At 43.5% G+C, this 25471-nt stretch overlaps 1 protein-coding gene across 1 annotated transcript in view; it reads left to right on the top strand.

The window, feature by feature from the left end:
- Positions 1 to 25471, top strand: part of DYSF (dysferlin) — a 1070125-nt gene that overhangs the window by 902724 nt on the left and 141930 nt on the right. The window contains exons 42-43 of the mRNA XM_086960107.1: positions 5581 to 5613; positions 9883 to 9924. Of these exons, the coding sequence (XP_086816233.1) occupies positions 5581 to 5613; positions 9883 to 9924 (75 nt within the window). The remainder of the gene's footprint in view (positions 1 to 5580; positions 5614 to 9882; positions 9925 to 25471) is intronic.

Raw genomic sequence — 25471 nt, 5'->3', positions numbered from 1 at the left:
TTACCACAAATCCTCTTTGGCAAGATATTTGTTACATGAAGAGGCCAGATTAGTGCAGGACAGAATTTACACCCTTTTCACGTGCAGCATCTGGAATGCAGGCGTTGCCCTTGTGCGCATGATGTCCAGAGGCATTTCTCTCCACGTGCATTCTGTGCATGAATTTGGATGGAAAGCGCCGCGACTCATAAAAGGCGTGCATAGTTAGAGCACATACACAACGTGCACATGTTGCTAAGATTTTGAGCTTTGAAACTCTGCCATCTGGATTCCATAGGCTTTGCCCCAGTTCAGCGGCCGCGGGAGAGGATGGAGGCATGTGACCATGTGAAAGACTAACAAAGATCTCTTACATGTAAGTAGCCGAAGGCCCTGGGCTGGAAGTGCACTGCCAGCTTTGGAATCAAACCTGCACGCAGAACACAGCAAAAGTAGCGCAACTTTACCAGAATAATCGAAGCTGCAAACCGGACGTCAAATGCAATTCCATCCTGATTAAAAGAAACAGGAAGTAACGTCATTGCGCGACCTTCGACATGGACGACTGAGGCTGCGGCGTGTTAATAATATTCATCAATAGCGACCACACAAAATTTGTGGCATATGTACAAGGGGATAGCGTCACCGGAACGTCACTTTTACCAACAATGCGGTGACGCAATGCCCTGCGGCCCTTGTTGGCTTAATGCCACTTTGAAATATGGTCCCCTTTCATGCAGGCATCAGCGTGAAAAGGGCGTGCAAGGGGTGTTGTTGTGGGCATTCTGCCACAGCATTGCTTTTTGACGCTGCCCCAGATTGACAAACATCTGTAAATCTGAACTCACGCCATGAAAAAGCAGGTGTTAGATTTGCGTTTACTATGTGTGCTGCATTCTGTAGCACACATAAAAAGAGCAAAACACCAACAATAACAATCATTAAATAACGGCGATGTGCTAGTTCTATGTGTGCTGCAGAATGCAGCACACATAGAAGGAACAAATCACAGTTATTGATTGTTTATGTGCAGGAAGGGACACCTTCGTGCACATAAGCAATCATCCCTGCAACGCAGGCACCCTTGCACTATGGCCCAAGAGTGTCTGTATTGGCGCTAGGCAGCTATTTTTAGCGCTAGTGCTAGGGAAAACACAGGGGTGTGCCGTATTCTTGTATATACGGTGCATCTCTGCATTTTGGAAATGGCGCAGCGTGGCTCTGTAAATGTGCTGCAGCCCTGCACCTATACCCCTCTGTGTCCAAGTCTAGTGAAAGCCAAAGGCTGACTTAACTTTTGAAGTGCAATAAGGTAGACAGGTTCAATCATAAGTTTTGGAATTCACATGCTTTGCAAAGAGAAACATCAACCCCTAGTTTTAAGATATGGAGTGACATGGGTGTACTTAGACTGATTTTAAGTTGTGAAGCTGTGCACATTTTCCAGCCCTGCCAAGTGTCGCTCATAAGGGGTTAATCCAGGGCACAAGTCCTAAAAAGAAGTAGGGGAACTAACTAAGTTAGGAAGTATGCAAGTGACATCATGGCTCATAACATCACAGCGTGTGGCATCATGGTGCAGCATCACAGAAAGTGACATCACAGGAAGTGGCATAACAACCTGGGTCCTCATCGAAAGTGACACCACAAGAAGTGATATCAGAATTTACACCTCACATATACGTTTAGCAGATCTATCATGAGTACGTTTGAGCACATTACAAGATTTAGCAAACTAGATTTTGTGTTGGGGTTGTGCCAAAAAAGTGAAACAAGCATGTTGCAAAATGTGGGCCTCACTTACATATTTTTTTTTAACTCTGCCTCAAAGAAATTGTAAACAAGGAGAAATGTGGTAGTAAATCTGTTCTACTTAAATGATTGCAAGTCTACATTTTAAAATTTGTTGGGGTTAATGCACCTGCTGCAGAGATCTTTGTGTGCCCAGTAAATTTCATAGAACAACAATAATGGCAGGATAATTCTGGAGGTTAATGCATTTGCTGGTGAGATCTGTGTTTTGTGTAGTCCCAGTTTTTAATTAATGTAGCGAGAGGGTTAATGTATCTCCTGCAAGGCACATCAGATATCATGCAGGTGACAGCTTTTTATTTTAAGTGGCTAGGTAAGTGGGTTACTGCTTGAACACAGAGATCCTTTTGTGACTTGCAGTTCATGGATTGTAATCCTTCTAATATACCACAGAGAGCTATGAACGACATTGATGTTCACATTTATATGATTTATTGTCAATGTATAGTGTGTACGTGTGGTGTAAAGCGCTCTGACACCCTGCATTGAGATGAGTAGCACTATAAAAGAAATAAATCTAAATTCTGATATTTAAGCAGTAGTTACTTGCGTGAATACTGAGACAGGCCAGTACATATGACGTTCCTACTGTGAATGCACATCTCTTACATACAGGGACTGAACAAAGCCAAACGAATGCCTCTCTTAAGTACCTGTGAAGCTGTGTGCCGTTGTTCCCTGTCCATAGCATTTGCATTTAGGGTTGAGGCTCTAGATAGCTCCCAGCCAGGATACTCCAAAGGGAGGCCTGATGGCCCTTTAACTGCGGCCTTTGTTTTGGGACGGCTGGAATTTAAAATAACACAGCTCCCTCTCCGCCTGCTCGGAAAGGAAAGCAGACAATGTGCCGGCCCTGCTGAATGTGTCCCGGTGTCAGAAAATGACACCGGGACGAGGTCAGCAAAATTCAGTGGTGCCCACCTTCTTGCCAGGGAGGATATGGTTCACCTGTGAAAATAGTGGAGGGGCAGCGTCTACCCGCATGTACCCCCGACTTGTGCCTTGGGTTATTCTAAATCAAACAGGCAACCCTTACCACTTAGAAATGTTTGGGCATGCACTTTAAACCCTCTCTATTATAGTGGTACTTTCACACGAATGATAGTGCACCTGGATATATCATTCGTGTTTATTTCAGCCATGGGGTAGAGGCCTCTGTCTGCCTCTTATACTCAGAGGAAAGCTGTGAAATGTAATGCCTTCCGGCCGCCCATCCTATGCAGTTGAGAACCTGAAAACATATCAGCACTCCTAGAGTGCCCAAAACTGGGCTTCTGCAGGTTTATTTTACATGATACGACACAGCACATCAGTGAACAGTGCCGCAACAGAGATCTCACTATGGTAAAGTATGTGAAAAAATGAGAAAATTCTGTAGTACTATTAATTTCTAATTAAATATGGATTTCTTTTAAATCTATTTATTTAAATTAAAAAAAAATTCTAATAAAAAAAGACCTCAAGTGTAATGGTTATATCTATATATTATACACTAAAGATTATTAAAATGTATGTGTAGAATTAATTTAATTATTTTTTTCAAAAATAAAGTTACATTTATTTTTAAAGTAAAAAGGTATTGACTTTTTAAAATTAAAATAATATTTTTTAAGTTATGTATCTCCATACAACATTTAATGAGTAAGACAAAATAAATAAGGGCCCCATTAGGATGTTGGGCGGAAGGCCATTTGACAGCTCGTCAGTGTCGTTCTGCCCGACATCTGAGGCTTTAGCCCGACCGCTGTATTATAATACTGGCGGTCCAACCGATGCCTATGGGTGAATCTGGCGACAAGGAGCCCGTCAGGGTGGAGGGTGGATTGTAATCTACAAAATGGAAGCAGCTCAGGCACCACTGTGGGGATTATGATGCACTTTTTTGACAACCTTTCTGTGGCGGTTCGACCACTATAGAAAGGCTGGCGGAAACAGACTGTGGGGGCCCTTAGCAGGGCCTCGTCCCCCCGTGGCCTCCTCTATGAGGCCTGGGGGCACCTGTAGTGCTTCCCCAAACATCCATGCACCATGTGGCAGGCAGTGTATGTTGCATGGATGTCTAAAAAGTGTATATTTCCTATTGTAGTGTGTGCTGCAGCCCACAGCACAATAGGAAAGCAGGGCCGGACTTGCAATAGCTGGCACCGGACAATCCCCCGGTGCGCCGCACAGCTGCAAAAACGGCCCTGTACCAAAATCGTCCGGAAACGGATCCCGGCAAAGTGCTCGGCGGCCCCTCCAACAGCCCGGAGAGGGGGGGGGGGGGGGGGGGGGGGCGGCCGAACACTTTGCCGGGGCCGGTCATGGTTCCCAATCCGGCCCTGTAGGAAAGATAAACTTTCCGACTGCTGTGAAGGCAGCCGCTTCCTGATTTGAATGGCCAATTCCTTGTCGTCTGTCGGACACTCGTCTGACCTGCATTGTAATGGGGCCCTTCATTTTTTAATGTTTTTTCCTATGGAGTATTATTTTAAGTCCCTGACTCCTATTTTATTTGAGAGGGTGTTGCAGTGCCAGTGGTTGGCCAAGTGTAGTGAGGACTTACTCCAGGTCTGAGCTGGAGTGCATTTACTTCTGTTTTAGGTCCTTTTTGGCCGAACTACGTTTACAAGTGAAGTTTGTGAATAAGAATGAGGTCAATCTTTAGTGGGTGGGTCCATCTCTAAGCCCCTCCATACTCCATCCAAACCCTTCCACTTAGTAGTAAATTTTTCCCAATTGACAGTCACTCTCCCCGCCCTTCTCACCCTAAACAAATAGTCATACGTGTACAGAGAGCTTCGCGTTCAAAGATAGGAGAGGAGGAGGAGCATAATGGGGGAGGAGTGAGTAAAGGAACAATATTTAATGACACATTAAGAGCAGGTGCATAGTGCGTCGTGTGCACTTTCTTTTTTCTCTTGCATTCCAGCAGTGTAGGGTTTTAAGTTATATGTGGGCCGCAAAGGGGATTCCACTGGTTCCTATAGGGAGCGTCAGGTTATTCACTCACTTTCAATGGTGCCAAGGTGCTGAACACTGCTGCTCAGAGCCAACCCTGTGCACCCACCTGTGTCTGACTTTTGACAGACTCTGATATAGCAGGGAAGGCTCTCGTTTTCAGCTTGAACATTCCCTCTGTGGCACTCCGATTAATGTCATTACGCCCTGTAGCGCTAATGTACCAAGTCTAACTCCTAGCATTTGAATATTGACAGTACCACCAAACACAGTCCAGATTGGAATTAAAGACCTTAAACATCTAATTGAGTTTACCAAGGGTTTAGCTGAAGAAAGGAAAAAGAACATCTCACATCCTAGGAATCTACCTGCCTTTGAACCAATTGGGGTTGCATACACCACATGGGTTTTTCAAGATATTTAGAAGTAATATGTCAACTGGACCCAACTGGAGATTCTGGACTGACATGCCAAAGGGGTTCAACCATTCTGAGTCTTGGGGGAGATGTGTTGATACATCAGGCCCCCTACCTGAGGGGTGCTCCAAGGCAACCAAACACATCTGGCCGGAGCATGAGTGACACCACACTCCCACTTGACTCTGATGCAAAACCATGGTTTTAGTTCTCTGAATACATATGCATCCAGGCGTTCTCACTCTTGAGAACAAATGAGTGTTCGCCTTAAGAAACCGACTACATCAATACATTTTACTGATGCACTTGTACATAATTATTTAAAGAAATGTTCTTGTTCGGTGCAAAAATCTGTTTACAGGTTGTATCTTGGTTAATTTTTCAAACTCACTGCAAATATTTCCTACTGAATTGTTTTCTTTTGCGTAACTAGTATTTCAGGTGGTTCTCCAACAAAAAGAAGTGTGTAAGTATGAGTTTTGGTGAGGGCTCTGTCTGTCTTTGAGGGACTGGGACTGGTGCTGGTCTTGACTCCAGACATATAGAATAACACCCTTGGCCCGTCAGGGAAAGCGGTGCTGGTATCTATTGATCAAGCAGAAACTTGATGCCAAAAAAGTCTTCTGATTAATCCAGTCTAAATTCAGAAAAACCTTATGCACTTTTGACTGTAAAAGGGGTTTCACACACACACACACGCACGCACACACACACTTACACACACCTTAGCGCTGCATACACACAAACACACAGACACTTGCTTTCTTCATTACTTTATTCATACTAAAATACTTTATTAGTCCTCATCCCATATTCCATTTTATTATGTCCATACACCTTTTTAGTATTTCAAATCCTTGTGGTAATCCATCAGAAACAACCCTGTTTATTTTCCCACACAACAGGAAGGTGCATATTTACTTTGTTCCATTGTCTTTCTATTTTTACTTTATGTGCCACATTCGTAAACTTCTCCAGACAGAGTGATGTACTGTCATCATAGTCCACAAAGCCGAGCAGAAAATCGATGAGTCGCAAATACTGTTCATTGAAGACTATGACATCCCCATACCTGGAAGAGATGATATAGAAAGGCAATGGGGCTCCCACTGTGTTAGACAGGACTGCTATCCGTGAGACGTCTTTGGCCAAGAGTCATTAGAATCAAACCCCCAAACCAGGAACACTGTGGGGAAACCCCAGAATTCAGGTAACACACATTATAGGGTGCAAGGGCTGTCCCTTCCCTATGTGGTACAACACCAAGGAAAACTATAAGGGCAGATTTACAATAACTGGCGCATCCCTGCATATCAGCCAGTTATTGTGCCTCAGCCACCATGGATGCGCCGCATTTACAATGCGATTCACCATAGGGCAAAAACGACACAGATGCGTCACGCATCTGTGCCGTAAAAGCGGTGCATTGCTGGAGTTGCGTCGCAAGCGCGACGCAGCTCCAGCAATACTCTGGGGGCCCCTATTCTCACAATGCTGCGTCAATCCTTACGCCTGCTTCAAGCAGGCACAGGGTTTTGACGCAGCATGGGCCCAAAAGTGGCTGAGTGAAATCTTGTAGATTTCACTCAGCCACTTTTAGGAGGCGTTCCTGCGCCGGAAGGCCCCCCTCCCCACCCCCTGCGCAGGAATGCCTCTTTCTGGCTCAGGGCTTTACAACGTGACTCATCTCCCAGATGCGTCCCGTTGTAAGTACCCCGCACCATGGCGCATCTTTTGTGATGCTGCTGCGTCACAAAAGTGCCGCAACGGTGGCATAAAAAGGGTGCAAGGGGCTTGTAAATCTGCCCCTGGCCGTCCAATCAGTAGACCCACACTAACTCGCCAGAGATGATTGGAAGATTCCACACCTGGGACATGCACGCGCCTATGGTGAAACCTACAAATCACAGACCTTCATCTATACCCTCCCAGAACCTAAAGCATCAGGACTCTAAATATTCGACAAATGATGTGCCACATTAACCACCCTGTGTGCTACTGCCATGCATAGCATGTCCTGTGCACAAGGATTTCATACCTTGCTTCTCTACTGACTCTTTTATGCAGGCCTTAATTTCCCATATGCCAAGCTGACTGTACTGCCACTGAAATAAACCTACCTTACATGCCTCTTTGCATGTGTCTGCATTTTACAACACAGGCCAAACTTACCACAACATATAGTCATACCAAATTAATGTATTTACACTATAGGAGATTTGCAAAATTGTGATGTATTTACTAGCCAGTGTTTTATGGGTTTTTTAGCTTAATATTACTATGCTATTTTAGCTTGGAAATCGATTCATTCAAAGACATTTAAGAGTGTTGCTATTCTTCACTAATTGAATTCTGCAATGATATAATATGTGGCCCGGAGTTATTGATTTTGGCATCGAGTATCTGCAAGAATGCTTGAACTCACAGAACATCTCAATCTTTTCTTTCACTAACTGCCTCCTCATCGGTTGTGGTGCTGGTGCTGTTGTCTTGATTTGTGGATATCTGATTTATGCAGTTCTCGTCTCGTTCAATATCTTTCGAATCCAAGGCTATTGCCATGCCACCTTCCCCTCTTCTTAACCAGCCGTCCTCCCTAAAATGAATTCCTGCAGGCCAGGAGTCAGAAGTGGGATACTGCTGTCACTTTGATCTTGTGTTTTGATCTTCATTCTTCTTTTGTAGATTATTTTTCCTATTTCAATATATACAAGGAATCAAGAGAAGTTACTAGTTAGCATTGTGCCTTGAAATTGATTAAACTCGTACGCCTAGTTTATGGCTCCGCTATTGCTCAGGTACTCCAATGTTTTCTGTTCTCAGAAGAGTACAAGCCTTAGCAGATGCCTGTAAGCAGTCATACCAGTAGTCGGTAGCTGCGAAAAGCGCTAGGAAGCCTACGGGTAGCCATGCGCTATGTAAAAACTATAGAATAGAATATATAAAACTACAGAATACCCAATTAACTATAATCTCACATGTCACACTTGCAAGCAGAGCAAAATATTCTGTACACATTTGCCATGTATCTCTAGTTTTCGGTGACACAAACTATCCCCATGAAAAAATACCCACCATGATTGTGAATAGACTTTAATTAAGGGACTTTCAGACAAGCATTAGTTGTAGGTGGGCAAATGCTTAGCATTATCTATGTCAGACACCTTGTATCTGTGCTTTTCTTATAGGGTAGATTATCTCTTGAAAGAGTGGCGAAAACGCGTATTCTTGGCCACAGGTTAGAGTAGACCATTGTGGGCATCATAGGTGCTGGATCAGTGCTTGGTTTTTAGGATACTAAACATACACAAGGCAACCCAGTATTCCCCCAGAGAACCGTGTACATCAGTTACAACTAACAATGATCCTGGAGGACTTATTCGTACAATTCTTTTTAGTTGGTCAAACGATCCAACAATCTTAACAAAAGAACATAAGAAACTCACCCCAAAAAGTGTACTGTTATATACAAAATGTATTACATAGAACCGCCTATATGACTAACTACAGGGGTATCATTCAAATCAATGCAAACAACACTGACGCCCCTCATAAGTGCGATCCAACATAGGTATAGTTCATATGGTGTGAATCCAAGGATCTTCAAGAGGCGTAGACTCCTCTTAACTTGCATAGGTCCACAATTGACTGTACATGTTATGCAATTTTTTCTTTGGACTCAACCACAATTGATGGCATTAATCTAGTTAAGGAGGAGGGACTGTCAACATTTCGGCATCAGAGTGCCAAAAGGTCTGTGAGACAATCATCAGGACAGTGTTGAACACATAACAGAAACAGAGGATTCCACTTTAGTGTCTGACAACAAGCGTTTGTTGCGGGTTGGAGCTGACTTTGGCAGTGTCCTTTATATATCATTCGCTGATTATTGCATTTTTGTCTGCTGTGTGGATGCAGTTACTTTCCCTCCTCAATTTCTGTTTTGTGTTCAACACTGAGTCCTGAAGATGGTCTTGCTTATCTTTTGGCACTCTGAGACCGAAACGTCGACGGTCCTCCTCAAATTTGTGCCATGCCAGGACAGTTGGCAGCTCAAGATACCAGCACTTTTCTGGACTTATAGTGACCTCTATCTGCCAAGTTTTAAATGGACACCAGCTGATTGACAAAGAGAGCTATGCGTTTGGCACCCACCTTCAATGCCTTGCACTTTGCTTGGCTTGGGAATGAATGGTTTTACTACTTGCTGTTTGTACAGAAGGTCATAAGAAATCAAAGTATAATGAGCTGCCTTCAATGAGATAGAATGCAGATGGTTGAGTGTTGTCCAACAAAACATCCTTTTAAATTAGCCCAGCTCACATCATGCCCTGCATTCAATGAGACCGCATCCCCCTGCTTCACTGCTTCCTCTCCGCCTCTCTGTAATTATTTGTGTCAATCTAATCTAATTGCCAACCTTTTCTTGACTACTGCCCCGTGTAGTCTGTTCTTTCATCTGCTTAGCAGCTAGGAATGGTAATGCGAATAGTCCTTTCGGCGAGTTAGTTTTACGACTCAGTATTCCTTTGTGTTATTTATATTCCCTTGTAAAGACGCAGCCTGTTCTAAGCATTGTTCCTATTCCGAGCCGTGTTTGAAGTAGTCGCCATTTCAACGTGCCAACTCTTGGAGGATAACAGGAAGTCTAGCTTTTTATCGCCATGTTCCATTGAACAATTGAACACATTCCCAGCTATGCACGCATCTCATTCTCTAACGGATTTCATTGCAGGATCCAATCAAAACAGAGAAGGCAGCAGAGGCCTCGGTCAAGGTACAGGAGGACAACAAACCTATCTTAGACAATGTTTTTTTTAATTTGGTGTTGGTGAAAGGACCATTGTGGTGGAACGACACAGAATGGTGACCTAGCCTGAGAGTACGCTATAGTTCCAGTCCTTGGCGGTGCATCTGCATAAAATATGTTTATCGTTGTCTGATAACAATGATTCACAGCTGTCACTCCTCATTGACATTCTAAGGCACACATTGGAGGTCATGGGCGTACTCAAAATACAAGATCTTTCAAAAGGTTCCACATTTCTATGTGCTGCTGAAATTTAGAAGGTCCATGGCATTGATGGTGCTGCTTGGATTGATGAGTTGGTTCATTAGATGGGATTGATGGTGTGGATGGAATTCAGTACTTCATAAGGGTTATGAAATTGATGTGATTAGAGGGCTTGATCATATTTGTAGGATAGATGGGTTTTATGTGATTGATGATGGGGATGAAATTGATGAGGGTAACATGATTCATGGAACTGATGAGGTTGACAGAGTGTATGGTAATTGATCATGTTTATAAGATGTCTGGGCTTGGTGGGGCTGATGAGATAGATGGGATTGATGAAAGTGATGAGTTGGATGGGTTCCACAGAACTGGTGAATTGACAGGATTGGTGGTGTTCAATGGGAAGGATGGTGTTTGATGGGTTTGATGGGTTCTACAGGATTGGTTAAAATGACAGGATTAACGGTATTCAATGAGAAGGATAGTGTTTGATGGGGTTGAGGAATTCGATGGAAGTGATGGGGTTGACGGCTTCTACAGGATTGGTGGGATTGACAGGATTGATGGTGTACAATGGTAAGGATGGTGTTTGATGGGATAGATGGGTGCGATGGAAGTGCTGGGGTTATTGGGTTCCACAGGATTGGTGGAATTGACAGTATTTATGGTGTTCAGTGGGAAGGATGATGTTTGATGGAATTGATGAGTCTGAGGGAAGTGATGGGTTAATGGGTTCTACACGATTGGTAGAATTGACAGGATTGGCGGTGTTAATGGGAAGGAGGGTGTTTGGTGGGATTGATGGGTTTGAGGGAACATATGGGGTTATTGGATTCTACAGGATTGGTGGAATTAACAGGATTGATGGTGTTCAGTGGGAAGGATGGTGTTTGATGGAATTGATGAGTCTGAGGGAAGTGATGGGGTTAATGGGTTCTACAAGATTGGTAGAATTGACAGGATTGGCGGTGTTCAATGGGAAGGAGGGTGTTTGATGGGATTGGTGGATTTGATGGATGTGATGGGGTTTAGGGTTCTACAGGATTGGTGGAAATCTCAGGATTGATGGTTCTCAATGGGAAGGATAGTGTTTGATGGGATTGATGGGTTTGATGGAAGTGCTGGGGTTTTTGGATTCTACAGGATTGGTGGAATTAACAGGATTGCTGGTGTTCAGTGGGAAGGATGATTGATGGAATTGATGAGTCTGAGGTAAGTAATGGGGTTAATGGCTTCTGCATGACTGGTGGAATTGACAGGATTGATGGTGTTTAATGGAAAGGATGGTGTTTGATGGGTTTGAGGGAACAGATGGGGTTGATGGCCTCTACAGGATTGTTGGAATTGATAGGATTGGCGGTGTTCAATGGGAAGGATGGTGTTTGATGGGTTTGATGGATTTGATGGAAGTGATGGGGTTGATGGGTTCTACGGGATTGGTGGAGATGGCAGGATTGATTGTGCTCAATAAGATGGATGGTGTTTGATGGGTTTGATGGAAGTCATGGGGTTGATGGCTTCTACATAATGGGTGGCATTGACAGGATTGATTGTGCTCAATAGGAAGGATGGTGTTTGATGGGATTGAGAAAAATGATGGTGTTGATGTGGTTAATGAAGATGATTGGATTGGTGGGACTTAAGGGATTGCTAGTTTTAAGGGGACTGATGAAAATATTGGGTTTATTAGCTAAATGGGTTTGACAGAGTTGATGGGGCTGCTGGGACTGAATTGATGGAGTTGATTGGACTGACTGGAGTGATGTTTTATGAAATTAGTGAAAATGTTGGGAATGTACTGGCTGTACCATTATTCTGTGACCTTGCAGAGACAGGTTAATCTTATCAGCTGCCCATTTTCCTACCTTTGTGACTGTCTTTCAGTTTTTAACATTATTGCTCATGTATCGATTCAAGATTTTAAGAGCATTGGGATGTGCTCAAACCTCTAAACATTAACATGTTCTGGGTTTGCATGCAAATGCTCCTATTATATTTCTGTCATGTCTATCAGTACATTGCATAAACAGAATAGTCTTCAAGTGCCTGGTTAGTATCTATTAGTTTAATCTACCTTATTGGGGCTCAACTTTATTGATCTTAGAAGATCAAAGGCCTGAGTGAGCCGACTGTGACTGGAATCTGTGACTTGCAGCTCTCTGTGGTACACTCACCTCTCTCATCCATTCCTTCCATTCTTATGAAAATGGTTAACGCTTAGCATGTGCTTCGGTGCAGCAGTGGGATTTATTTAGTAGACATTCTTCCTCTTCTATGGTGTCATGGAGCTCCATAGAGCCCAGTGCCTTTCCACCATGTTTCGAGGTTTCTGTTAAAGACCACAGTTTGGTTAGGTTTATGATGTTGTGTTACCGCTATTGTGTTATGTGCCTTATTTGTTGAGCTTGGGATTTGGTCTCTTGAGGGCTGTGGCTGGAAGGCTTTGCCCTTTGCTTACGTATCTTCTCTGTAAGTAAATTGACCCATATTCGTCCACATGTATATATGTGTGTGTGGGGTGTGTGTGTCTTTTACATATGTCTATTGGGAGTCCTGTCTAATGTGTTTTGTTGAATGTTTATGTGATGCAATATAATGGAGGAAAATGGTGTGGGTAGAACAGTGATAGCGACGTATATGTTATATCTGAGTGTGTTAGATGTATGAAAAATGTTTGTTTTGTTACATGTTAGTATGTGGTGTATCATACGTCACACCTTTTTAGGCTGCATCTTTGTGGCAAACCACCAGTTGCATGTTTCAGCCAGTTGTTTTCTGATAAACCGCACTTGGGTCTATTGGTTGTTCAGTATACATTCATGCCCAGATGCATCAACCTTTTTAGGAAGTGCAAACGGTGCGATTCGCAAAAATCGGCCTTTTGCACTTCCTAAATTGGTTACTGGGATGCATCAAGCATTTTTGGAAAATCGCTATTTTTTGCGAGTTCCAAAAATGCGATTGCTTTTAAGGAATCGCAAATTTGCGATTCCTTAAATGCAATGCATCATCCTCAAAACATTTGCGATTTTAGAAATTGCAAATGCAAATTACCACGAAGTTGAACTTCGTGGTAATTTGCAAAAATGTTTAAAAACGCATAAAAATGCATTTTTTAAACGTGTACGTTACAGACACACATGTCCTTAGGACATGTGTGTATGTAACTCACATGTAAAATTGCATTTCATGGGTGCAGGGGGGGGTCCTTTGGACCCCCCTCTTCACCCTTGAAAGGCTTTGATGCATTCCGATTTCAAATTGCGAATTCGCAATTCCCATTCATTCCTATGGGCATTTCAGCCCATAGGAATGAATGGGAATTGCGGATTCGCTATTTGGAACTCGCAATTTTATTGGAATTCGGTAAAAATTGCGATTTTTACCGAATCTCAATAAAATAGCGAAATTAATGATGCATTGCCATTTGCTATTCCTTATTTGCGATTCCTTATTTTTCGCAAATAAGGAATCGCAAATGACAACGTTGATGCATCTAGGGGTCAGAAACTGTGCTGCGATTCATGACACCAAGTGATTGCAAGTGTTGTGTTACACTATATTGGAGCCATTAATGATTAATGTGTGTGTATATATATATATATATATATATATATATATATATATATATATATATATATATATATATATATATAGGCTCAAGGGCATTTGCTATTGGATATATATATATATATATATATATATATATATATATATATATATATAGATATATATATAGAGATATATATAGATATATATATATAGGCTCCCAGACAGAGATTCTTCCTTCGGACCTTTGCACGTTTGCATGGATACAGTTTGGAAGTGGCAGCTGGACAGTAAAGAGGTTGGTGAACTAACACCACTGAGAATGAAATTCAAAATGTACGTGACATTTACCTTTGCATTTGAAGCAAATTAATTCTAAAGTTTCACGAGGCAATAACAATAGATTGTGGGACTTGCATGCACTAAGCTACGTCACGTGGGGGCATGGATTTAAAAGCACCTGTGCCAGTTTACCTCTTCACCTATGACTAAGGCATCCCGCCGAAACGCGTCAGGATTTGTACCTGCAGCCTCATTTTGCATTTAAATAAACGCTGCTAATGCTCCGTGAATTGGCCTCTGCATCTTTTTTGTATATATATATATATATATATATATATATATATATATATATATATATTACCTACTGGCTATCGCCAGTAGGTATATATAGTTAGGATTTTTTCCCTATGGGATTTTTGAAAATTCTATGTCTAATAACTTTGGCGTTTGTGGACGGAATCGGCTGAAATTTTCAGGAAAATGGCACATTTTGTTTCTGAGCAGCCCTTGAAAATTTGGGGGGGTTTTGTCGAGGGGGGGCCGAGAAAAAAGGGGGGTCCCAAAACGCGTTTTTCCCATGTTAATTTCCATAGGGCGGTTGGACTCACTTTTAGCTCGAACGGCTGAATGGATTTGCACAAAACTTGGCAAAATTGTAGGGACTGTTAGCCCGATGTGCCTTTGCTAGGTCTCAATATATGTGCTCCAGTAGTTTTTGAGAAATTAACGTTCAAAACAAGATATATATCTGTAACAGCGCTCCGGGCAGCGATCCGGTCCGCTTACTTTTCGCAAAACAGAACTTTGCGCGCAGAAAGCTGATTGGCTCTCCGGTGTCTGTCAACATTCTAAACAGTCCGGAGCGGCCGCCATCTTATCTCTCGGTAGGATCGAGAGAGAAGAAGAGGTGAAAAACGAAGGGGGAATTTATTGAAAGGGGGCAAGGTATACCCCTCTTGACCCCCTAGGAATGTTGTTGGGGTTATTAAAGGGTCCCGTGGGGAAAATAAAAAAAAAATGATTTTTCACGGTAGAAGCGCTTCACGGGCCGCGAACTGGGCCGCAAACTGGTAGCGAAACGGGAATTCGCCATTTTGTGCTTCGTTTTAATTGTTTAGAGACAAAAATTATCGCCGCACATCGGCCACAATGCATGAATATCGCTGAAAAGTCAGCGATATTCATGCATTATCCAGCAAATGCTCTTAGCCATGTTATCCACCTTCCATTGGATAACATGGCTAAAAACTGTTCTGTGCGTGAGCTTTTTTTTTTTTTTTTGCTGCGTGACGTTTGTTAACGTTCGATTCGATGGAAATCAGGAAGTGTTGACCACCATTTTGTCACTGCGAGTAAATATTTTGTTATAAATGAATCCTTATTGATAAACATTGTCTGCGCCATCTTGCGTTTTTGTCCAATGCCACAATTTTGTCGTGCACGGCAGCCATTTTAGATGCCTTGACCAGGGCCACTCTCTGCACGCCGCCGATCCTCAGCATGGCTCCCCACCCTCGCAAGCATCTCCCCCACGCACTGGTCACCCCCGCTCTTTCTCTCATGCATGGGCCATATACTTCCCCCCATCTGCGCTGCTCTTCTCTGAGAATCACACCCTGTGCCCGCCCGACACCTCCCTTTCACCCTATTCACTACCGCACCCTCTGACACTCCTCTTCCTCTGTGTCCGATTGTCCAGGCCGGACCTAAGCTATCACCTAGCCCTGCGGATGTAGTTTATGGCCCCAGCTGTAGAGTATCCAGACATGCCAACCCTCCCGATTCAGGCGTGAGACTACTGATTTCAGTGCTAGTCTCCCGCCTCCCGATTCCTGCAAGCAAAAACCCGGGGGCATATTACCAACAACTAGCGATAATTTTTGTCTCTAACTTGTTAGAGACAAAAATTATCGCCGCACATCGGCGAATTTTATCGCACATAAACCTTGCTATTAGCAAGGTTTATCGCAAATGCGATAAAAAACGGCCGCAATGCATGAATATCGTTGAAAAGTCAGCGATATTCATGCATTATCCAGCAAATGCTCTTAGCCATGTTATCCACTTCCCATTGGATAACATGGCTAAAACTGCTTAGGGCAGGTGTTAGGTTTTGGAGATATTCGCGCTTAGTGCGAATATCTCCAAAAGTTGGTAATAGGAGATAGCGATGGTTAGGGACTGTTTCCAGTCGCTAAAATCTTGGCACGCCCACTTTGCATGTCATTAGTGATAAATATCACTGATATGCAAAGCGGGGCCCAAGATGGTCGCTATCTCCTTTTAGCTGTCACTAACTGGTGTTAGCGACAGCTTGGTAATAGGGAGATAATTTTATCTCTTTTTTTTTTGGCTTTTAAAGCCCAAAAAGCGGAAATAAACCCCCTTGATAATATGCCCCATGATTTCTCGGGGGTTTCAGCTGACAGGGCTTGGTATTGTGTTACGTGCTAATTCTTCCAGGAAACGTCAGAGGGTCGATGCAGGGGTTCTAGAAGGGGTGATAAACCATTTAAGCCTCATGAACAAGCGCATGGTCTTTTAAAGATTTGTGAAGTACTCGGGGCGGCGGTGTGTGTGTGCCCTCTTTCAGGAGCGGGCGGGGGGGGGCACTGCCAGCAACTTGCCAGGTCAGGCAGTGTTCAACACGTGCATCACCCTTTCTCTGCCTGCTATTGCGCTCCATGCTTCGGAAAGGTAAGAAAAAGAACGTGCATTTGAGTTTGAAATGTCCGATCTTGTAGCAGTACACTTGCAAAGCCCACACATGACAATAACCCGATTCAAGGCCCCATTCACCCGATTTTTTAAACATATATAGCACTCCAACAAAGTTAGATTTTAAAACTTTATTAACATTTAACTATAATGAACGGAACAAAAACTGTAAAAACATTTAAACATTTTTCACCCAAAAAAGCAACAATGGTCAGAAGCTGTCTTTTGTGCGAATAGTCCCAAGGCAGCACAACGTGCAGAGTTCTGGACGGCACCCAGGTGATGTCGCCTGGGTGCCGCACTGGTTTTGGGATCCTACAATGCTGCTCCGAAAATTGGCGTGGGGCGTCCCGGGTGGGGCGGGGGGAGGCCTCGTCAGTAGCGGTCTGTTGTGCGAATAGTCCCAAGGCAGCAGAACGCGCTGAGATGTTGATGGCACCCAGGTGATGTCCAGTAAACTGCCGCACTGGTTTTGGTATCCTACAATGCTGCTCCGAAAATTTGCGTGCGGCGGCCCGGGGGGGGGGGGGGGGGGGTCGTGGGGGAGGCGGCGTGAACGGGCCTCCCCAGGTGGCGGCCATCCAGCTGAGTTGCGCCCGCTCTTGCGGCTACAGCGTCTCGCTCACCATGTTGTTGAGTTGCTCCCACTCTTGCAGTGCAGCGATAGGCGCCTGCCACATGACTCTTAAAATGGCGGACGGCTCTTCGGTTTTGGGCCTGGTCCACTGAAATGGCCCTGGGACACCTTGGAACTCGGACGCTTGCCTGCTAGGGCTTGGGCTCCATTCTCGAAAAGCGTCCCCTCAGCCGTGAAGATTCTACAAAAGTCTTGGGGGCCCCCGACTCCCGCAGGCTTCCGGTGGGGAGCGGCTGCCATGATTGCTCGCGGAATGACCACGACGGAGCCACGAGATGGTGGTGCTCTCATGCTGACGCCAGCTTCAGTCTGAATGATCCAGAAACAAGGTGGGGCTTTCATCGTTTGGGAAAAAAAAATGTTCTAAACCAATGAAAAGTGTTATTTTTAGGTCATATGACCAAGCCTTCCATCTTTAGGAAACCAAAAGTAAAATGATCCAATGAAAAGTTTTATAAACAAGTCACATGACCTGTTATGCGGCATAGGGCTACAAAAAGCGTAGAAAATCCGTTGGCACGTGAGGCGGCGTCAGTAGCGGACCGATGTGCGAATAGGCCGAAGGCAGCACAACGCGTCGAGATCCGGATGGCACCGAGGTGGTGTCCAGCAAATTGCCGCACTGGTGTGGCCATCCTACAATGCTGCGCCGAAAGACGGCGTGTCCAGCTGAGTTGCGGTCACTCTTGCGGTACAGTGACTCGAACGCGCCGAGATCCGGATGGCACCGAGGTGGTGTCCAGCAAATTGCCGCACTGGTGTGGCCATCCTACAATGCTGCGCCGAAAGACGGCGTGTCCAGCTGAGTTCCGGTCACTCTTGCGGTACAGTGAGTCGAACGCGCCGAGATCCGGATGGCACCGAGGTGGTGTCCAGCAAGTTGCCGCACTGGTGTGGCCATCCTACAATGCTGCGCCGAAAGTCAGTGTGGGGTGCCCCGTTGGCTTATGAGGTGATGTCAGTAGTGGACCGATGTGTGAATAGGTCGTAACCAGCACAAGGCGCCCTGCACTGTTGAGCTTTTTTCAATGCCTGTTTTTTGTTGTTTCCCCTCCATCAAAAACACAAAAAAAATATAAAACTGTGCAAAAATACAAAAAAATGTTTAGAAAAGCAGTGCTTGTAAGACTGTCTGAAGCTCTTTTGCACCTGCTGCAGCTTCACTATTGCCCTGGTGTGGACAAAGATCGCCCATGACTTAGGCTGATTGAGAGTTTGTAGAAAAATGGCTTCAGATTTTCCACATATTACTCTTCAACATTCTTCCTAAATGTAACAATGTGAGACTCACTAGGAGAACGGCTGTTTATCTTTCCTTTCAAAATGCTGCCAACAATATTTTCTGAATGGAAGACACCATCTTGTAGCATAAAGGGCCGAAAGGGGTTCTGGTCTGGCCGATTGTTGGTGGAGACATTTTGACTATATCTTGGACCTGCCCGGCCTCGCCCAAAATGGCGCCGGTATAAATGGGACTCGTAACTCCTTGCCCGCAAATGTATATCTAGAAAATTTTATTGTAAGTGGCCCTGTCTTATTTTAATTACAAAATGTACGTCCACCGATTCCGCAACTGTTAGACACCTTAGTTCTTGCAACCTAGTGGCCCGCTCGTTACGTTCCTCTACAGTGTAAATGTCTCCTCATCATATACGATTTCAGTTTGCTCCGTGGCCGGCCCAGGTGGTTATAGGCCCGTATTTGTATACTGACATTTTCACAATAAAGGTTTTTAAAACAAAACACGGTAGTAGTATTTACATTGGTAAAGTTTTTACTTTTAGTCACTGTTTTCGAATCAGTAAAAGGCAAGTGAAATAAAGCAGTCCAATTACATGACGGATAAAAGGTATAATATGTAGGAACGTAGTAAAGATAAATGGTCAAGGGCAGTTGTGTTTTCCACTCCTGCAACATAAAGTGATCGATAAGAATCTGATAATCAGGCGTATCGGCGACTAAGACAGCAGGCCGAGTCTCTTTTACTCAACGGCTCCGTCATGGAACGAAGAAACGCCCTTTTTCTCGAAAAAGGAATATATTTTACTTGCAGGACAGTTGTAAATTTTCCGGGAAAGTACATTAGCCTGGAATATTATAACATATATGTTTTAAAAAAAATAATGTTCGAAAACAATAAAAAGCGTAATTTTTAGGTCATATGACCAAGCTTTTGATCATTAAAATAACAAAAGTAAAATGAACCAATGAAAAGTTTTATTAACAAGTCACATGACCTGTTATGCTTACGTTACGCGCTGCGCGCTGCGCCCCGGATCACTTCCGGGTGCGCTAACGCGGCGTGTCATATAACGCATTACGCGACAACGTAGGTCAAGAATATAGTCAAAATGTCTCCACCAACCAGCGTTCGGAACACAACCCCTTTCAGCAGTCCAAAAAGTTCTGTTAAATAACAACAGAGGGGACAGGCAACAAGAACCAACAGTCAAAGAGGGGAGGGCAAGTTCTTCTCTTCCGGGTCATGTTGGGGCGCTACCGGAACTGATCGAATTGGTAGTCTACAGTGTTTCTGGATGTTTCAGACTAAAGCTGGCGTCAGCATGAGAGCACTACCATCTCGTAGCTCCGTCGTGGCCATTCCACGAGCAGACATGGCAGCCGCTCCCCACCAGAAGCCTGCGGGAGTCGGGGGCCCCCAAAACTTTTGTAGAATCTTCACGGCTGAGGGGACGCTTTCGAGAATGGGACCCAAGCCCTATCAGGGAAGCGTCCGAGTTCCAAGGTGTCCCAGGGCCATTTTAGTGGACCAGGCCCAAAACCGAAGAGCCGGCCGCCATTTTGAGAGTCCTGTGGCAGCCGCCTATCGCTGCACCGGAAGAGCGGGAGCAACTTAACTACATGGTGAGCGAGACGCTGTAGTCGCAAGAGCGGGCGGTAAACAGCTGAATGGCGGAAGAGGCACAGTGTAGCAAAAGCGGGCGGAATGGCAACTAAAACGGTAAAGGGGCGCCCCACTACAGCGTGTCTTCAGGTCAAACGGATTGTGGGACAAAGTCCAGAATAGAAGAGTCATCAAAAGGCAAAAAGTTCCGCCGGACCCCGGGAGCCGGCCGCCTATGTCGGGGGCGATCTCAGGCTACACCAGTGCTATAAGACTTGGGGAGGGGGTCGGAGCCAAGCGTCTTCTCCGAGTCCGTGCCATCACACCGCCCCTCGGGGGCCTCCGTCAAGCGGTTTAGGGAGGTACCATATAACATTGTTTTCAAATGCAGTCAGGTCCACAAACGACCCTCACTTACTTTGAGAATAGTGAAGCTGCAGTAGGTGGAAATAAGCTTCAGACAGTCTTACAAGCACTGCTTTTGTAAACATTTTTTGATTTTTTTGTATTTTTGCACAGTTTTATATTTTTTTTTGTTTTTGATGGAGGGGAAACAACAAAGCACAGGCATTGAAAAAGGCTCAAACTCAGAACTCTGAACTATGGCACCCAACATCCAGGACTTTCCATCCGGATCTTGGCGCCTTGTGCTGCTTCCGACCTATTCACACATCGGTCCACTACTGACATCATCTTATAAACCAACGTTATGTAAATAGTTATTTAATAAAATGTTTTACCCTGTTTCTTTGCTGGTGTGTTGTCTATATTTTTAATATTTGCATAGGGTTTGTCGTTATTTTGGGCGGGGTGGGTGACGGAGCCGAGCTGTCTTGCAGCCCTCATGGTGTGGAGCTCAGTTCATCTCACTATTTTCGTATTTCTCATGAAGGGTTGTTTATAATATTTCTATTTTAGCGAGGTCAAAAAGAGATCCAATTAGTGGCCTACTGATTTTGCTCGATTACTTTTATTTTTTTACACGATTTTTCACGATCTGCAAAGACTAAACAGAGTATTGCGACTTTGTGCTTGTTTGTAAATAGAGAATGAACCAAAGAGAATCAATTGTAAAATAGTAAATGCTTGGATAATAATCAATCAAATGGAGAGACAAGCAGGCAGGACGGATTACAACGGGGGTAAAGGCCTGCGTTAACTACTCTTCACTATCTGCAAAGAGAGAGTACTACTAAGAGAAAAGAGGGGAGGGGGGCAGCGTTCAAAGCACATCAGCGTGCATAAATACGAAAATGTTTTTATCTATCACGTACTTGACATTTTAAAGCTTTTCATATTTGCTATTAAAAAACCAATGAAATTCACAGAAAAAACCATAGGTTATAGTGGATATATAGTTAGGAATTTGCATTTACAAAACCTTGAAAATTCAATGAAAAAACCATTGGTTTTAGGCCATATATAGTTAGGGATTTGCATTTACAAAACCTTATTTTACTCGCATAAAACCATTGAAATTCCATATATAGTTATAAGCGCTAACTATATATCGCGCACCCGCAATCCACTGCTGATGATGTCACATATTACATCATTCATGACATGGTTAGTGACATCACTGATGACATCACTGATGACATCTCAAATGACATCACTGATGACATCACTGAAAACATCTCATTTGACATGACTGATAACATCACTGATGATATCATTCATGTGATAATACCATGAACCTCTTCAGACTCTAATATAACCTTAGATACAATCAGTGTAAACAGACAGTCACAGACTGTCACTCATCCATGGAGTTACTCACACACCTAGTCAGTTATGCCAAAAATCAATCACACCTCCATTTTCTCAACTATACAGTTATACACACCTTACTTATTCAAACATATACTAACACATATTTACTTTACTCTCTTATACAATCTCTGATACATGTTCACAATGATCCATACAGCCACTCACACATTCACTGGCTCTTATGCACAGTTATTTATAGATGTCAACTCTCACATGTACTGTGTTTTACATATGTACTTAATTTGACATGTAGCACTGAGATATCCATTCACTCACTAATACACTCATGCACAGTCAACCGCCCCTACAGCTGTTTGTACATGCACTTTTGAATCTATACATATAGTGAATCAACTACTCACACATCTATGTACAGAGTCACACACCTTACAGCCACCCATACACACACACTCAGTTTCCCATACAAATACTTGGACAACCAATCAATAACCCATACAGTTACTCATATAGCTACTGATCAACATATGCAGCAGTTTGTAGAACAACAGATATAATGATGCACAAATTAAAACAGTTTAGTCACTAACCCATGCACTCAGTGAGACACATTTAATCACTCACTCAATCAGTCAGTCATGCACCTAGTAAATCCTTCATCCAGACACTTATATATCCACTCATTCTTCAATATGTAAAACATATTTTAACTTTACAGAAACATACAGTCACTGGATGTTGTAATCAGTGATGTCATCAGTGATGTCATTTGAGATGTCATCAGTGATGTCATCAGTGATGTCACTAACCATGTCATGAATGATGTAATATGTGACATCATCAGCAGTGGATTGCGGGTGCGCGATATATAGTTAGCGCTTATAACTATATATGGAATTTCAATGGTTTTATGCGAGTAAAATAAGGTTTTGTAAATGCAAATCCCTAACTATATATGGCCTAAAACCAATGGTTTTTTCATTGAATTTTCAAGGTTTTGTAAATGCAAATTCCTAACTATATATCCACTATAACCTATGGTTTTTTCTGTGAATATATATATATATATATATATGTATATATGGTTGAAAGGGCTCCCGAACAGAGATTCTTCCTCCCAGGAACCACACAAACGACTCCCACACCAGGGTCCGTGTTGAAATTGTGAACGCTTGTTTTGCAGGTTTTCCGCGCCCCATTTTTGCCGAATGTCCGTTGAATGCCGCACCGATAGCTGTATGGCCATGCCCCCACATGCCCACAATGGAGCCCTGTAAACGGTTGTTTTACCTGATTCCCGCGTACCATTTTTTCTGAATGCCGCTTGAATGCGAACGCTTGTTTTACCGGATTTCCGCGTAGCATTTTATCCGAATGCCGCTTCAATGCCGCGACCATTGGTGTATGGCGACGCCCCAGAACAACCCACACGGCCACAAGGATGTACTAAAACGTAGCGAATGCCGTGCCCACCGCTGTATGGCCACGCCCCCAGCACAACGCACATGCCCCCAGCAGAACTTCCCGAGCAGAACGCCCATGCCCACAAGGGACTACTTTGCCCCTAAGCTTCTTTTACCCTTCAAATGTATATGGTGGCCAGCTGTATAGCCTAAGTCCATCTGCTGCAACTTTCCTTTCCAATGCTGTATTGGGTGTTGTGATTGTTACCATGCTTCCTGAGATTACCCGCCTCAAAGGTTTGGGCTCTCTCTTTATAATTTTAGTATAGATATATATTCCACAAAGCCTCTGCACAACGCCCTGTCATCTGAACTGCTTCACCAGGACAAACAGAAGAATGGCACGTGTATAAAGACACAAATATACATATATACACACCTACACACACACATGTTTATGCATATATGTATGCATGTATATATATATATATATATATATATATATATATTTACCTTGCATATATATATATATGTGTGTGTATATATATATATATATATATATATATGTGTGTGTTTATATATATATATATATATATATATATATATATATATATATATATATATATATATATATATATATATATGTGTGTGTGTGTGTGTTTGTGTGCTATAAAGTGACCAGCCACTTAGTGGAGGTGGACTTTCCCATACATTTTCTTCAGAGATGCCACAGCGAAATTAGTGTCCTGGTGCTGTATAACAGAAAGTGCATCAATGGTGCAACGGGCACGCATACCTACTTTCTGTGACCCTGAGCACTTTGGTTTTACAGAAAGGGCCGCAGATGCTTGTGTAGCCACTTCTGTAATAGAGTTAGCACTGACGCACATAGCACTAGTGCTAGCCCAAAAGGGGGTTCCCTCATGTTCTTCACCTCTACACCTGTGCTGTACTATGGATGCGGGCTCAGAGGCAAAGAGGCCGTAAGGAGGCGCACTGACTGGGCACCACAAAGAGGGTCTGACCTACCACTCCATGCAGATGTGCAGAAGCAACTCCAGCTGCTGTTACTATGGAGTGGAAACTCTGATATCAGCATCACACCTGTTGACCACATGTCCCATCTTCCACAATGCCTCTTTCAATGTCCTCTGGCGGTCCTGTTCCGCATTATTGTTTGCTGTGCTGTGGTTTGTAATCATCTACAACCCTCCATCTGTAACCGTCTTCCGCAGCTGAACCGCCTTTTCAATTTCCTAATCAAGAAAGGTACCTGCTTCCCCCGGGATAGCAGAACTGCAATACAGTTGCTCTTCATTAGTGCGGCTATCATTCATTCGTTCAACTACTGGGTGCTTCTAGCAGTAAGGCCTGACGGAAGCACGCTTCTCAATCTATCATCTGACAAGAGGCTTGTAAACGGGAAACAACCTTTACACCGCAGTCATTACATGGCACTACCTTTACATAACAGTCATTACATCCCAGCATCCTTTTCATCACATGTCATTACAATGCAGTTATTACATTGTAAGTCATTACAACGCATACCATTACAACGCATAGTACCCTTACACTATCCGACACTTACCCTACTGTTGCACTCATAGGAGTTTGAATAGTAATTTTTACCCCTACACTATCCAACACCTACCCTACTGTTGCACGCACTGGAGCTAGAATAGTAATTATTACCCCTTCACTATCCAATGCTTTCCCTACTGTTGCACTCACTGGAGTTAGAATAGTAATTATTACCCCTATACGATCCAACACTTACCTTAAATACAATGTAATGGTATGCATTGTAAAGGTATGCGTTGTAAAGGTAGTTTAGGAAAATACGATGTAATGGCATGCTATGTAAAAGAATGCGTTGTAAAGGATTTTGTAATGAAAAAACTGCGTTGTAAAGGCATGCATTGTAAATGTATGCGTTGTAATGTCATACATTTTTGTAAACGGGATATTATGATCACTGCTAACGCTAAACCCCATAGTAGAGCTTGTCTGCTTGTCCCAATAAGAGAGCGATGAGGAAACCTTCCTAGATACTCATCTTACTTCATAAGCCCGCCCAGAGAAAGACTTGCCATAGACTTTACCTTACAATTAGTGCCCTCTGCACAAAAACCAGATCAG

This window comes from Lissotriton vulgaris, chromosome 3_1 (assembly GCF_964263255.1).
Source record: "Lissotriton vulgaris chromosome 3_1, aLisVul1.2, whole genome shotgun sequence".
Classification (NCBI taxonomy): Eukaryota; Metazoa; Chordata; class Amphibia; order Caudata; family Salamandridae; genus Lissotriton; species Lissotriton vulgaris.
The sequence above is the reverse complement of the archived record's forward strand: the minus strand, read 5'-3'. Positions and strand labels throughout refer to the sequence as shown.